This window comes from Schistocerca americana, chromosome 1 (assembly GCF_021461395.2).
Source record: "Schistocerca americana isolate TAMUIC-IGC-003095 chromosome 1, iqSchAmer2.1, whole genome shotgun sequence".
NCBI lineage: Eukaryota > Metazoa > Arthropoda > Insecta > Orthoptera > Acrididae > Schistocerca > Schistocerca americana.
In genome coordinates, this window is record NC_060119.1 from 1,123,992,395 (window position 1) to 1,124,008,407 (window position 16,013).

The 16,013-nt window shown below is 43.2% G+C and overlaps 1 protein-coding gene across 4 annotated transcripts in view; it reads left to right on the plus strand.

The window, feature by feature from the left end:
• LOC124551036 (caspase-1-like) overlaps positions 1-16,013 on the plus strand; it is a 141,316-nt gene that overhangs the window by 61,092 nt on the left and 64,211 nt on the right. For all 4 annotated transcript variants that reach the window (XM_047125916.1, XM_047125907.1, XM_047125924.1 and 1 more), the window contains one exon: positions 11,159-11,337. In XM_047125916.1, coding sequence (XP_046981872.1) covers positions 11,159-11,337 — 179 coding nt within the window. The remainder of the gene's footprint in view (positions 1-11,158; positions 11,338-16,013) is intronic.

Here is a 16,013-nt window from a genome sequence, read left to right on the forward strand (position 1 = left end):
CTGAAATAAGTTATGCAGAAATTTTTACGAAGTCTCAGACGGTGTTAAGGAAAGATAGATTAGGCAGAATTAGTGGTGGAGTGTTTGTGTCTGTAAGTAGTGATTTATCTTGTAGTGAAGTCGAAGTAGATACTCTGTGCGAATTGGTATGGGTGGAGGTTATACTTAACAGCCGAACTAAGTTAATAATTGGCTCCTTCTACCGACCCCCAGACTCCGATGATATAGTTGCTGAACAGTTCAGAGAAAATTTGAGTCTCGTAACAAATAAATACCCCACTCATACGGTTATAGTTGGTGGGGACTTCAACCTTCCCTCGATATGTTGGCAAAAATACTTGTTCAAAACCGGTGGTAGGCAGAAAACATCTTCCTAGATTGTCCTAAATGCTTTCTCCGAAAATTATTTCGAGCAGTTGGTCCACGAACCCACGCGAATTGTAAATGGTTGTGAAAACACACTTGACCTCTAAGCCACAAACAATCCAGAGCTAATAGAGTGCATCATGACTGATACAGGGATTAGTGATCACAAGGTCGTTGTAGCTAGGCTCAATACCGTTTCTTCCAAATCCACCAGAAACAAACGCAAAATAATTTTATTTAAAAAAGCGGATAAAGGGTCACTAGAAGCCTTCCTAAAAGACAATCTCCATTCCTTCCCAACTGACTATGCAAATGTAGACGAGATGTGGCTCAAATTCAAAGATATAGTACCAACAGCAATTGAGAGATGGAACTGATCCCCCATGGCACTCAAAACAGGTCCGAACGCTGTTGCAGAGGCAACGGAAAAAGCATGCAAAGTTCAGAGAACGCGAAATCCCGAAGATTGGCTAAGATTTACAGACGCGCGAAATTTGGTACGGACTTCAATGCGAGATGCCTTTAATAGGTTTCACAGCGAAACATTGTCTCGAAATTTGGTAGAAAATCCGAAGAAATTCTGGTCGTATGTAAAGTACACAAGCGGCAAGACGCAGTTAATACCTTCGCTGCGCAGTGCCGATGGTACTGTTACCGACGACTGTGCCGCTAAAGCGGAGTTATTGAACGCAGTTTTCCGAAATTCCTTCACCAGGGAAGACGAATGGAATATTCCAGAATTTGAAACACGAACAGCTGCTAGCATGAGTTTCTTAGAGGTAGATACCTTAGGGGTTGCGAAGCAACTCAAATCGCTTGATACGTGCAAGTCTTCAGGTCCAGATTGTATACTGATTAGGTTCCTTTCAGATTACGCTGATACAATAGCTCCCCACTGAGCAATCATATACTACCGCTCGCTCACCGATAGATCTGTACCTACAGATTGGAAAATTGCGCAGGTCGCACCAGTGTTTAAGAAGGGTAGTAGGAGTTATCCATCGAACTACAGGCCTATATCATTGACGTCGGTTTGCAGCAGGGTTTTGGGGCATATACTGTATTCAAACATTACGAATCAACTCGAAGGGAACGATCTATTGATACGTAATCAGCATGGTTTCAGAAAACATCGTTCTTGTGCAACGCAGCTGGCTCTTTATTCGCACGAAGTAAAGGCCGCTATCGACAGGCGATCTCAAGTTGATTCCGTATTTCTAGATTTCCGGAAAGCTTTTGACACCGTTCCTCACAAGCAACTTCTAATCAAGCTGCGGGCCTATGGGGTATCGTCTCAGTTGTACGACTGGAGTCGTGATTTCCTGCCAGGAAGGTCACAGTTCGTAGTAATAGACGGCAAATCATCGAGTAAAACTGAAGTGATATCAAGTGTTCCCCAGGGAAGCGTCCTGGGACCTCTGCTGTTCCTGATCTATATAAATTACCTGGCTGACAATCTGAGCAGTTCTCTTAGGTTGTTCGCAGATGATGCTGTAATTTACCGTCTAGTAAGGTCATCCGAAGACCAGTATCAGTTGCAAAGCGATTTAGAAAAGATTGCTGTATGGTGTGGCAGGTGGCAGTTGACGCTAAATAACGAAAAGTGTGAGGTGATCCACATGAGTTCCAAAAGAAATCCGTTGGAATTCGATTACTAGATAAATAGTAAAATTCACAAGGCTGTCAATTCAACTAAGTACCTGGGTGTTAAAATTACGAACAACTTCAGTTGTAAAGACCACATAGATAATATTGTGAGGAAGGCGAGCCAAAGGTTGCGTTTCATTGGCAGGACACTTAGGAGATGCAACAAGTCCACTAAAGAGACAGCTTACACTACATTCGTTCGTCCTGTGTTAGAATATTGCTGCGCGGTATGGGATCCTTACCAGGTGGGATTGACGGAGGATATCGAAAGGGTGCTAAAAAGGGCAGCTCGTTTTGTATTATCACGTAATAGAGGAGAGAGTGTGGCAGATATGATACGCGAGTTGGGATGGAAGTCATTAAAGCAAAGACGTTTTTCGTCGCGGCGAGATCTATTTACGAAATTTCAGTCGCCAACTTTCTCTTCCGAATGCGAAAATTTTGTTGAGCCCAACCTAAATACGTAGGAATGATCATTAAAATAAAATAAGAGAAATCAGAGCTCGAACAGAAAGGTTTAGGTGTTAGTTTTTCCCGCGCGCTGTTCGGGAGTGGAATGGTAGAGAGATAGTATGATTGTGGTTCGATTAACCCTCTGCCAAGCACTTAAATGTGCAGTGCAGAGTAATCATGTAGATGTAGATGGGGGTAGTTTGGAAAGTCGCCACAACGCCACCAGGCTCCTCTGGTTTCTTTGTGTTGTGGCTGTCCTTTATTTTAAATCATTCAGTGTTACGCCCTATCCTCGGTGAGAGAGGTGTGTATGTAGGTAAAAGTATTTGCTTATTTGACTACATGTATGCGTAATTTAGTACGTTTAATTGTTCACTGATTATCAATATCTGTGGGAAAAGGAATTACTATGTTCTATTGAGCTGGGTTGTATGTGGGGGGCGTAAATGCTTGTACAAAATTATTGTGTTGGAGGAACTACAGGCACAATTTTCTAAGCGTTTTCAGGACACTGCCAGTCTGACCTCTGTTTTTGAACTATTTTCTAGACCCTTTGCCGTTTCAGTTGAAAGTACTCCAGTGCATTTGCAAATTGAATTGATCGATCTGCAGAGTAATTCCCGTTCAAAGGACAAATTTTTTTTACGTAGGAATTTTCGAAGGTATTCCTCGGGAAGAGTTTCCCCGTCTCCACAATGAAGCTGCAAAAGTTATATCAGTGTTTGGATCGACACACGTGTGCGAAAGGTTTATTTCGATTTTGCCGCGTTCTTGGCCGTCCCTGATATAGACAGTAATATGAAAGTGTTGGATAGGGCGTCGAAGGTACAGTTAATGAACCTGCTCGAAGAAACGGAGTTTTATGTGCACAGAAAACAACAACCGGAATTACTGCTGAATGAACAGAACTAGTTTAACCTGAATGCTTACTTTGATATATTCAGAGACCTACTAGTTTGAATAGCGTGGAGCACCCCAGGGGATTAGCGTGTGCCGGCCGCCGGCGACGAGGACACTGTGCCGTCCTCCGCTAGCTCAGCCACAGGAAAACAAGGAAGTCATGCAGAGAAGCCCTGACATATTCGTTATTGATACGGCACTCTGATGTTATATCGATTATAGATTTTCTATTTTTAATTAAGGGTCACTAATTTATTAATTGTATTATGATCACGTTCACTGTTAACTGATCTCTTAGGATAGAAGTTTTTCTTTTTTATACTGGCATTGATAAAAGGTTGTATGTTACCTAACCAGGCTAAGGGCTGTATTGTATAGTATTTGCGCTTTTTATGGATTTCAAGTATGAGTCCTAATTTCACATATTGTATATCAGCATATGTTTTTAATGTCAGACGCTCGTTTAGCCAAAAGAAAATTTTTAACTGGGGACGTTGCATACTGCATTTTAATCTTTATAATTTTTGTAGCTTCGATGGATGACGTTTCTTAACACGGGGTTCCAATGTAAAACTTGATCTACTAAGCCTCTCGACAACTCTAGATGCGTGTAATATGAGTTGTGAAACACCCTGTATATACAGCGTGAATCACCTAAAACTTGCAACTCAAATATTGCGGAAATGGAAAGTGCCATTGATGTGCGGTTTTCACAGAGTGGGTTGGTATTCAGGGGCTCGAATTGGTAGCCAATCAACAGATTGTAATAATACTTATAAAGTATATTTTTTGTGCAAACGTACACATTTTGAATGGAACGATGCCTGTTGACGTTAACAGTCGAAAAGTAGGGTAAATTAGAACGTCAGCGGTGTTTGTTGCAGTACCGAGATATCGCATTTTGAAAACTTCTCACAGTGACACTTGTAAATTACCTGTGGCAGCGCGCACTAAAGAACACCACAAGTGCATGTACTGATTATGTGGACTCTGATCAAAAACAAGACAACTGGACACCACAGGTTGTGTTCAAAATGACCACCGGCAGCTGCAATATACGCCTTCAGTCTACTATGGAACGACTGCTGCACACGTGCTAGCATTTCAGCGGAGATGTCCGAGCAGGCTGTAGCTATATGTCGTTCCATGTCATCAGACATAGCGTCTTTCAACTTTGCCCACAGAAAAAAGTCTACAGGCGTCAAATCCGGGGAACAGGCCCGCCAAGGTACCAGTACTCGGAAACAAACCGACGCTTTGAATTGACACCGGGCGTCGCCTGAAAGACGTGTCTAGCAGTAATTATTTGGGCTGGCTGCCACTAGACAGTGCAGAAATGAAATTAAAAACATCTGCCGAAAACACCAGAAAAGATACGCCTGACGAACCTTAGGAGAGAAACGTGATATTCCGTTGTTAAAATAGGTGGGGCCATAATTCGGCACGCATAAAAGTTTGAAATTACTTGCGTAGGTCGGAAAATTCGCCACATATCTACTATTACTCAGATATATTTAATCGTTCTGGATATATTTTCAGTAGTCTCTCTTAGTTGCCTGCGCCGGCCGGGGTGGCCGAGCGGTTCTAGGTGCTACAGTCCGGAACCGCGCGACCGCTACGGTCGCAGGTTCGTATCTGCCTCGGGCATGGATGTGTGTGATGTCCTTAGGTTAGTTAGGTTTAAGTAGTTCTAAGTTCTAGGGGACTGATGACCTCAGAAGTTGAGTCCCATAGTGCTCAGAGCCATTTGAATCATTTTTAGTTGCCTGCGCTGTGTGAGAAGCGAATGCAGACCTGGACCTATGCCAAAAATTAATATGTTTCCACGGTCTGCGACTTTCACGGCTGCACCAACTTACACATTGTCACTTTCCAACTTGACGTAGACCTCGGACTACATTACCGAACAGGCGTCACGACAACCAAGATTTCGAAACGTGTTCAGTCACATTCTAACCAGGCTTTGTAGCTCAATTATTCAATGTTATTTCGAAGTTCGCTTTTCATTGTCTATGCCTGTACCAAGTGGCGTATGACTCGTTAAATCTTGGGCGCTGATGACCTCGCTGTTTAGCGCCCGTAAACCTCAAACACTCGTTAAATCTGAATTTCTATTTTCGACCGCGAAGTAGACAATTTGGTTAAATGTGTTTTATATGAATAAATTAGTAATTCGATTTTTCAGATGATTCCTTAACATTCTATTTTTTGGAAATACACTGAAGCGCCAGAAACAGTTGTATAGGCATGCGCATTCAAATACAGATATACGTAAACAGGCAGAATACGGCGCTGCGTTCGGCAACGGCTATATAAGACAACACCTGTCGCGCAGTTGTTAGATCGGTTACTGCTGCTACAATGACAGGTTATCAAGGTTTAAGTGAGTTTGAACGTGGTGTTATAGTCGGCGCACGAGCGATTGGACACAGCAACTCCGAGGTATGCGATGAAGTGAGGATTTTACCGTACGACCATTTCACGAGTGTACCGTGAATATCAGGAATCCAGTAAAATGTGAAATCTCCGATTTCGCTGCGGCCGGAAGAAGATCGTGCAAGAACGGGACCAACGACGATTGAAGAGAATCGTTCAACGTGACAGAGAAGTCCAACCCTTCTGCAAATTGTTGCAGATTTCAATGCTGGGCCATCAGCAAGTGTCACTGTGCGAACCATTCAACGAAACATCATCGATGTGGGCTTTTGGATACTCGTGTATCCTTGGTGGCTGCACGACACAAAGCTTTAGGCCTCGCCTGGGCCCGTCAACACCGACACTAGATTGTTGATGACTGGAAACATGTTGCCTGGTCGGACGAGTCTCGTTTCAAATTGTATCGAGCGGATGGACGTGTACGGATATGGAAGCAGCATCATGAATCCATGGACCATTCCTGTCAGCAGGGGACTGTTCAAGCTTGTGGAGGCTCTGTAGTGGTGTGGGGCGTGTGCGCTTAGAGTGATATGGGACCCCTGATATTTCTAGATACGACTCTGACAGGTTACAAGTTCGTCAGCCGCCTGTCTCGTCACCTGCATACATTCATGTCCATTGCGCATTTCGACGGACTTGGCCAATTCCAGTAGGACAATGTGACACCCCACACGTCCGGAACTGCTACAGAGTGGCTCCGGGATCAGTCTTCTGATTTTAAACACTTCCGCTGGCCACGAGGCTCCACAGACATGAACATTATTGAGCATATTTGGGTTGCCTTGTAACGTGCTGTTCACTCCTCTCGTACTCTTACGGATTTATGGCCAGCCCTGCAGGATTCATGGTGTCAATTCCCTCCAGCGCTACTTCAGATATTCGTCGAGTCCACGCCAAGTCGTGCTGCGGCACTTCTGCGTGCTCGCGGGGGCCCTACACGATATTAGACAGGTGTACCAGTTTCTTTGGCTCATCAGTGTATCATGGTACAAAAATAAATAAATTAAATTCGCAAGGACAGTGACAGATTCTTCGGAATTCAAGCGTGTGAAAGTCGCGAGCTCTGTCTTCTTATCTTGTGTTTTCTACTGAAAATCTCGTGTTTGTACTCTTGTTAACTTTACTATTACAGAGTTCGCCTGAACTTTATTTTTTTTAATTGGTCCTGTGCGCAACAAATAACTTACTTGGTCTTTCTGCCGCCACTGCTTGATCTGCTGCATTCCATTAGTTAACAAAAACGTAAAAAACCTAGTGGTTCATGGTGTGGGTTCCTGTAGTCATGTCCTAGTTCATGAACCACGGGCAACGTATGAGTGGCCAAGTAAGTGGTCCCGACAGTCGGAATACCAGTTACTTTGGAATAAGGCTGGGCATCTCGGACATATTCTGAGTCGTGGTCACCTTTGTGCTCATACGGCAAAGACTACCAAATCCACCGGTTAGACCCTCAGCCGTTAGGGGTAAAACCCAATGGGACTCGGGGCAAGTAAGGCTAGCAACCTGCTTCCCTGGTACTTTAAATATGATGCTGGCAACAATCAGAGCAAAATGCCTCGGACCTTTGGAGGTGACGGAGTCCCACCTCTAACTGACAAACCAGGGACTCCTAAGATACGACGTGGCAAACAAATGGTAATGAGATGGGGAGCTATTAATATCAATGGGGGCTACTCTGGGAAGAAGGTAGAGCTGGCAGAGGCTGCAAGTAAGATGGGGCTGGACGTTTTAGCTGTTAGTGACATTCGCGTAAGGGGTGAGAAAGAAGAGGAAGTGGGAGAATACAAGGTCTACCTGTCAGGAGTCAAAGCAGGAATAGCACAATGGGGTGTAGGGTTTTACATCAGGAAAGAAATGGAACCCATCGTAGTTGCAATAAGGTATGTAAACGAACGACTGATGTGGATAGATTTGACAGTGTCTAGCAAGAAAATTAGGATTGTGTCAGTATATTCGCATTGTGAAGGGACAGATCAAGATAAGATGGATAGTTTTTATGAGGCGCTCAGTGATGTAGTGGTTAGATTAAAGGACAAGGACAGTGTTCTGCTCATGGGTGATTTTAACGCCAGGATTGGAAATCGAACAGAAGGGTATGAAAAGGTTATGGGTAAATTTGGAGAGGATATGGAGGCCAACAGGAACGGGAAACAACTCTTGGATTTCTGTGCCAGTATGGGCTTAGTAATCACAAACTCCTTTTTTAAACATAAGAACATTCACCGGTATACTTGGGAAGGCAGGGGAACCAGATCTGTCATAGACTATATAATAACAGATCAGGAATTCAGGAAGGCTGTGAAGGACAAACGTGTATTCAGGGGATTCTTTGATGACACTGATCATTATTTAATCTGCAGTGAAATTGGGATTGTGAGGCCGAAAGTGCAGGAGGTCAGGTCCATATGTAGGAGGATAAGAGTGGAGAAACTTCAGGATAAGGAAATCAGGCACAAGTACATAACAGCGATCTCAGAAAGGTACCAGTTAGTTGAATGTAGTCAATTACAGTCATTGCAAAAGGAATGGACAAGATACAGGGACACAGTACTAGAAGTGGCCAAAGAATGTCTTGGAACAGTAGTGTGTAAAAGTAGGATGAAGCAAACAGCTTGGTGGAATGATACAGTCAAGGCAGCCTGTAAAAGGAAAAAGAAGGCGTATCAAAAATGGCTACATACCAGAACTCAGGTAGACAGAGAAAGTTACGTTGAAGAAAGAAACAAACCAAACAGATAATTGCAGCATCCAAGAAGAAATCGTGGGAAGACTTTGGAAACAGGTTGGAGACTATGGGTCAAGCTGCTGGAAAACCATTCTGGAGTGTAATTAGCAGTCTTCGAAAGGGAGGTAAGAAGGAAATGACAAGTATTTTGGACAGGTCAGGAAAACTGCTGGTGAATCCTCCGGATGCCTTGGGCAGATGGAGGGAATATCTTGAAGAGTTGCTCAATGTAGGTGAAAATGCGATCAGTAATGTTTCAGATTTCGAGGTAGAATGGGATAGGAATGATGATGGAAATAGGATCACATTTGAGGAAGTGGAAAAAATGGTCAATAGATTGCAGTGCAATAAAGCGGCTGGGGTGGATGAAATTAAGTCGGAACTCATCAAATACAGTGGAATGTCAGGTCTTAAATGGCTACACAGGATAATTGAAATGGTCTGGGAGTTGGGACAGGTTCCATCAGACTGGACAAAAGCAGTAATCACACCAATCTTTAAACATGGAAACAGAAAAGATTGTAACAACTACAGAGGTATCTCTTTAATCAGCGTTGTGGGTAAAATCTTCTCAGGTATTGTTGAAAGGAAAGTGCGAGTATTAGTTGAGGACCAATTGGATGAAAATCAGTGTGGGTTTAGGCCTCTTAGAGGTTGTCAGGACCAGATCTTTAGCTTACGGCAAATAATGGAGAAGTGTTATGAGTGGAACAGGGAATTGTATCTATGCTTTATAGATCTAGAAAAGGCATATGACCGGGTTCCTAGGAGGAAGTTATTGTCTGTTCTACAAGATTATGGAATAGGAGGCAAACTTTTGCAAGCAATTAAAGGTCTTTACATGGATAGTCAGGCAGCAGTTAGAGTTGACGGTAAATTGAGTTCATGGTTCAGAGTAGTTTCAGGGGTAAGACAAGGCTGCAACCTGTCTCCACTGTTGTTCATATTATTTATGGATCATATGTTGAAAACAATAGACTGGCTGGGTGAGATTAAGATATGTGAACACAAAATAAGCAGTCTTGCATATGCGGATGACTCAGTTGTGATGGCAGATTCGATTGAAAGTTTGCAAAGTAATATTTCAGAGCTAGATCAGAAATGTAAGGACTACGGTATGAAGATTAGCATCTCCAAAACGAAAGTAATGTCAGTGGGAAATAAATATAAACGGATTGAGTGCCAAATAGGAGGAACAAAGTTAGAACAGGTGGACGGTTTCAAGTACTTAGGATGCATATTCTCACAGGATGGCAACATAGTGAAAGTACTGGAAGCGAGGTGTAGCAAAGCTAATGCAGTGAGCGCTCAGCTACAATCTACTCTCTTCTGCAAGAAGGAAGTCAGTACCAAGACTAAGTTATCTGTGCACCGTTCAATCTTTCGACCAACTTTGTTGTATGGGAGCGAAAGCTGGGTGGATTCAGGTTACCTTATCAACAAGGTTGAGGTTACGGATATGAAAGCAGCTAGGATGATTGCAGGTACTAGTAGATGGGAACAATGGCAGGAGGGTGTCCACAATGAGGAAATCAAAGAAAAACTGGGAATGAACTTTATAGATGTAGCAGTCAGGGCGAACAGGCTTAGATGGTGGGGTCATGTTACACGCATGGGAGAAGCAAGGTTACCCAAGAGACTCATGGATTCAGCAGTAGAGGGTAGGAGGAGTCGGGGCAGACCGAGGAGAAGGTACCTGGATTCGGTTAAGAATGATTTTGAAGTAATAGCTTTAACATCAGAAGAGGCACCCATGTTAGCACTGAATAGGGGATCATGGAGGAACTGTATAAGGGGGGCTACGCTCCAGACTGAACGCTGAAAGGCATAATCAGTCTTAAATGATGATGATGATGATAAAAAACCTATCATTCATGCTGAGTGCAATACATGTTCTGTATGGGGGTTCCTGCTGTTGCTGCTTGCTGCTGCTGCTTACTGCAACTACATATAATTCAAGAGAAAGGGTTTGGTCAAATCTAAACTCGATAAATGATAACCCAAACAAGTAATTCCTTTTTTCAAAAACTATACTCTGAAAGCGATTCCTTCTCATTTAATTAACAAAACGCTAGAAGCTCTTTGAACAATCGCTTCGTATGTAGATCTGCCTCCAGTGGCATTAAAGCAATATTACAAATTAATCAAACTCTTGAGACAGACTGAAATATCTCATTTAAATAATAGTGAAACAATTCCCTGACAACTAAAAAAGAAATCAATGACAGAAATCAATACTTAATCTATTCGCCTAACAATGGTTTCGCTTAAGAATTCAACTCCTATCATTATCAAAATTACCGTCTGCTGCTACGCACATACACAAACCCTTTTGTTTAAATAGATAAGCACGCTGCAAATTATAAAAATTATCGACTCAATACCAAATCCTGTGTCGCTGCTGGCGGACACGGCAGTACGGCAGCTCGGCGACGACCCCTCGCCCGACACACGTGCCCACCACAGCAGGCGGGCTCCTACACTGGCCTCCAAACTGCCACTATATTAATCCGTGCGCTGCGAAGACCGACAACAATATCTTAGATTCCAGAGCTTGTGTTTGCGCGCTGTAGCCAGCCCTTAAATCCTAAGACAGTATTACCAACTATCACGTGTAACCTATGTTTTCAGTGGCCGATCAGAACCACAGCAACCGTGACTGCGTCGCAGTGGCGGTGCTCACGCACGGTGAGAGGAACGGCCAGCTGGACGCCAGGGACCACGAGTACAACGTCAGCGAGCTGTGGGAACCGTTCACAGCCAGGCTGTGCCCCACTCTCGCCGGCAAACCCAAGCTCTTCTTCATACAGGTACGCAGCCCCAAGGGGTCGAAACAGATTCCGGCGATTTTTTTTCCTATTTCTGTTTTCAGTAAGCTTTTTGGTCAGCGCTGTGATATCACTTTGAATCATAACAGCTTGTTCCACAAATTGAGATATAACACAACTGTTCTTGCAGTCTGCAATGTAGGGATAGCTGTATTGAACTTGCAATCAATTTAAGTGTCACAGATTTTATTTAGGGGAAGATGGGGTAAAGTAGCCACTCTAAGTGAAATCGCATTTTCATGAAGTCATGGCTCTTAATAGAACCTTGTGGCATACACTACTCGAATTTACACTACTGGCCATTAAAATTGCCACACGACGAAGATGACGTGCTACAGACGCGAAATTTAACCGACAGGAAGAAGATTCTGTGATATGCAAATGATTAGCTTTTCAGAGCATTCACTCAAGGCTGGCGCCGGTGGCGACACCTACAACGTGCTGACATGAGGAAAGTTTCCAACCGATTTCTCATACACAAACAGTGTAGTTGACCGGCGTTGTCTGGTGAAACGTTGTTGGGATGCCTCGTGTAAGGAGGAGAAATGCGTATCATCACGTTTCCGATTTTGATAAAGGTCAGGTTGTAGACTATCGCGATTGCGGTTTATCGTATCGCGACATTGCTGCTTGCGTTGGTCGAGATCCAATGACTGTTAGCAGAATATGGAATCGGTGGGCTCAGGAGGCGAATACGGAACGCCGTGCTGGATCCCAACTAGCAGTCGAGATGACAGGCATCTTATCCGCATGGCTGTAACGGATCGTGCAGCCACGTCTCGATCCCTGAGTCAACAGATGCGGACATTTGCAAGACAACAGCCATCTGCAGGAACAGTACTACGGAGTTTGCAGCAGCATGGACTATCAGCTTGGAGACCATGTCTGTGGTTACCCTTCACACTGCATCACAGAAAGGAGCGCCTGTCATGGTGCACTCAACGACGAACCTGGGTGCACGAATGGCAAAAAGTCATTTTTTCGGATGAATCCAGGTTCTGTTTACAGCATAATGATGGTCGCATCCGTGTTTGGCGACATCGCGGTGAACGCACATTGGAAGCGTGTATTCGTCATCGCCGTACTGGCTTATCACCCGGTATGATGGTATGAGGTGCCATTGGTTACTCTTCTCGGTCACCTCTTGTTCGCATTGACGGCACTTTGAACAGTGGACGTTACATTTCAGATGTGTTACGACCCGTGGCTCTACCCTTCATTCGATCCCTGCGAAACACTACATTTCAGCGGGATAAAGCACGACCGCATGTTGCAGGTCCTGTACGGGCCTTTCTGGATACAGAAAATGTTCGACTGCTGCCCTGGCCGCGACATTCTCCAGATCTCTGACCAATTGACAACGTCTGGTCAGTTGTGGCCGAGCAACTGGCTCGTCACAATACGCCAGTCACTACTCTTGATGAACTGTGGTATCGTGTTGAAGCTGCATGGGCAGCTGTACCTGTACGCGCCATCCAAGCTCTTTGACTCAATGACCAGGCTTGTCGAGGCCGTTATTACTGCCAGAGGTGGTTGTTCTGGGTACTGATTTCTCAGGATCTATGCACCCAAATTGCGTGAAAATGTAATCACATGTCAGTTCTAGTTCAATGAATACCCGTTTATCATCTGCATTTCTTCTTGGTGTAGCAAATTTAATGGCCAGTAGTGGAAAAACTTCAGGTATGATACCAAATATTTATAGCTAAGGTAAAAGTATATTTTATGTGACATATAAACGTTTTTCTGAATGCTTATACACGATGATTCACGAAGATGTGCGCATGCTTAATATATACAAAAAGGTTCATATAAACATAGGTCCGCAAAGGTTTACTTACAGAGTTACGGCTAATAAAAGATTTTGTCTGAAATTTAGCGACTTCGCTGATATGAATCCTTCTCAAAACTGTACGATGTTAAAGTAAAGCACGATTTCCATTTATTTTGTTGTTGTTGTTCTGGTGAATCTAATAAAACGTGTGCCAGACGCGTATCTGCAGTAGTTTTCCAAAATTAAGTTTTCAGCACAAGTTTTAGAGAGTTAAATTTTGAAAAAATAATGGTAATAACGTTAACTGAAGCTGTATGAATGTGTCAGATAATCTCCTTTTATTAATACCGTAGCGGACGTGAATTCATGTTAAACCGAAGAAAACAAAGCTCAGTGTTAAGGAAGTTGTACAATGTATAAACAATTTCACAATAAATTCATATTAATGTTCAAAAATTCCTCTACCGAGTACAATGCATTTAGCTGCACTTGTTGCTTGTTTCAGCTTCGTATGATTGTTCTTAATTTCGCCTACTGCATTCATAATGTGAGCACGTGATACCTCACGTGTATTGATCGTTCATTTCTGGGGAAAATGTTCATTTAAATGTGTTGTAACGGCGTTGGTGAAATGTGGAGGCGCGCCGCCATATTGAAAGTTCTTTTTCAATCGCGTAGCAAGTGGATCATATTCGAGCAAGCGGGGCATTTTTTCTAGAAGGAATTGTAAGTACGTCTAGCCAGTTAGACGTGCTGGGAAAGTGAATGGTCCAATAAATCGTGTGTTGATTATACCACACCACACATTTATGCTAAATCACTGCTGGAAATTGCGTTGCACTGTTGCATGTGGGTTTGCTTCAGACCATACGTGCTCGTTATGTAAATCGTTTATACCATCTCGAGTAAACTGTGCCTCATCAGTAAATAAAATGTATTTCTGTAACTGCCGATCAGTATTTAACCAGTTGCGCTACTCCAAGCGAAGGGCAGGATCTCCCGGATGGAAATGATGCACTTTTTATTTATGGTAAGGATACAGATTATTGTACTCCAGTGTACGCCATACCTTAGATTGTGAAATGCTTAATCGTTGACAGACACGTCGTGTACTGGTACACGGGCTACGTTGAACAGCATCCATAATATTCTCATCATCGGCCTCACGTATCGATCGCTCCTACTAATTATGAACGCTAGGTAGATACCCTATCTGGCATAACATTCGAAATAATTCACTGATGGTTCGTGCCTTCGGAATCCTGAGAGTTGGATAACGTACGCGATATTCGTTAATGCAGCCATAGCATTATTATCACATTTGCCATAAATAAAAATTCATATCGGCGTATTCCTCTGTCGTAAATTTGAAAGGCATCCCTATTTCATAAATAACCTACAAACTACAACAGTTATTATGTGGTTTCACTTAAGTACACTGTTGTTATTATGTTCTTTCACTGAAAAATGCAGAAAACAAACTCGATTGAAAGCTAGGAAACGACTGAAACTCACTAACGGTTGCCAACAATGACATAAACGTTTCTACATTCTCAATGGAGAGTAAACAAAATTTACTTGTATAATAATCTTTGCTTCTCTGGATGTTCTGGAAAACTGATGCAGATACACATGTGGGACATGTCTTATTAGATTAACCAGATCAATAACAACAAATGCAGTTTTCCGAAGTTCCTTCACCAGGGAAGACGAATGGAATATTCCAAAATTTGAAACACGAACAGCTGCTAGCATGAGTTTCTTAGAAGTAGATACCTTAGGGGTTGCGAAGCAACTCAAATCGCTTGATACGGGCAAGTCTTCAGGTCCAGATTGTATACCGATTAGGTTCCTTTCAGATTACGCTGATACAATAGCTCCCTACTTAGCAATCATATACAACCGCTCGCTCACCGATAGATCTGTACCTACAGATTGGAAAATTGCGCAGGTCGCACCAGTGTTTAAGAAGGGTAGTAGGAGTTATCCATCGAACTACAGGCCTATATCATTGACGTCGGTTTGCAGCAGGGTTTTGGGGCATATACTGTATTCAAACATTATGAATCAACTCGAAGGGAACGATCTATTGATACGTAATCAGCATGGTTTCAGAGTACATCGTTCTTGTGCAACGCAGCTAGCTCTTTATTCGCACGAAGTAATGGCCGCTATCGACAGGGGATCTAAAGTTGATTCCGTATTTCTAGATTTCCGGAAAGCTTTTGACACCGTTCCTCACAAGCAACTTCTAATCAAGCTGCGGGCCTATGGGGTATCGTCTCAGTTGTGCGACTGGATTCATGATTTCCTGTCAGGAAGGTCGCAGTTCGTAGTAATAGACGGCAAATCATCGAGTAAAACTTCCCCAGGGAGGCGTCCTGAGACCTCTGCTGTTCCTGATCTGTATAAATGACCTGGCTGACAATCTGAGCAGTTCTCTTAGGTTGTTCGCAGATGATGCTGTAATTTACCGTCTAGTAAGGTCATCCGAAGACCAGTATCAGTTGCAAAGCGATTTAGAGAAGATTGCTGTATGGTGTGGCAGGTGGCAGTTGACACTAAATAACGAAAAGTGTGAGGTGATCCACATGAGTTCCAAAAGAAATCCGTTGGAATTCGGTTACTCGATAAATAGTAAAATTCTCAAGGCTGTCAATTCAACTAAGTACCTGGGTGTTAAAATTACGAACAGCTTCAGTTGGAAAGACTACATAGTAATATTGTGGTTATGGCGAGCCAAAGGTTGCGTTTCATTGTCAGGACACTTAGAAGATGCAACAAGTCCACTAAAGAGACAGCTTACACTACACTCGTTCGTCCTCTGTTAGAATATTGTTGCGCGGTGTGGGATCCTTACCAGGTGGGATTGACGGAGGACATC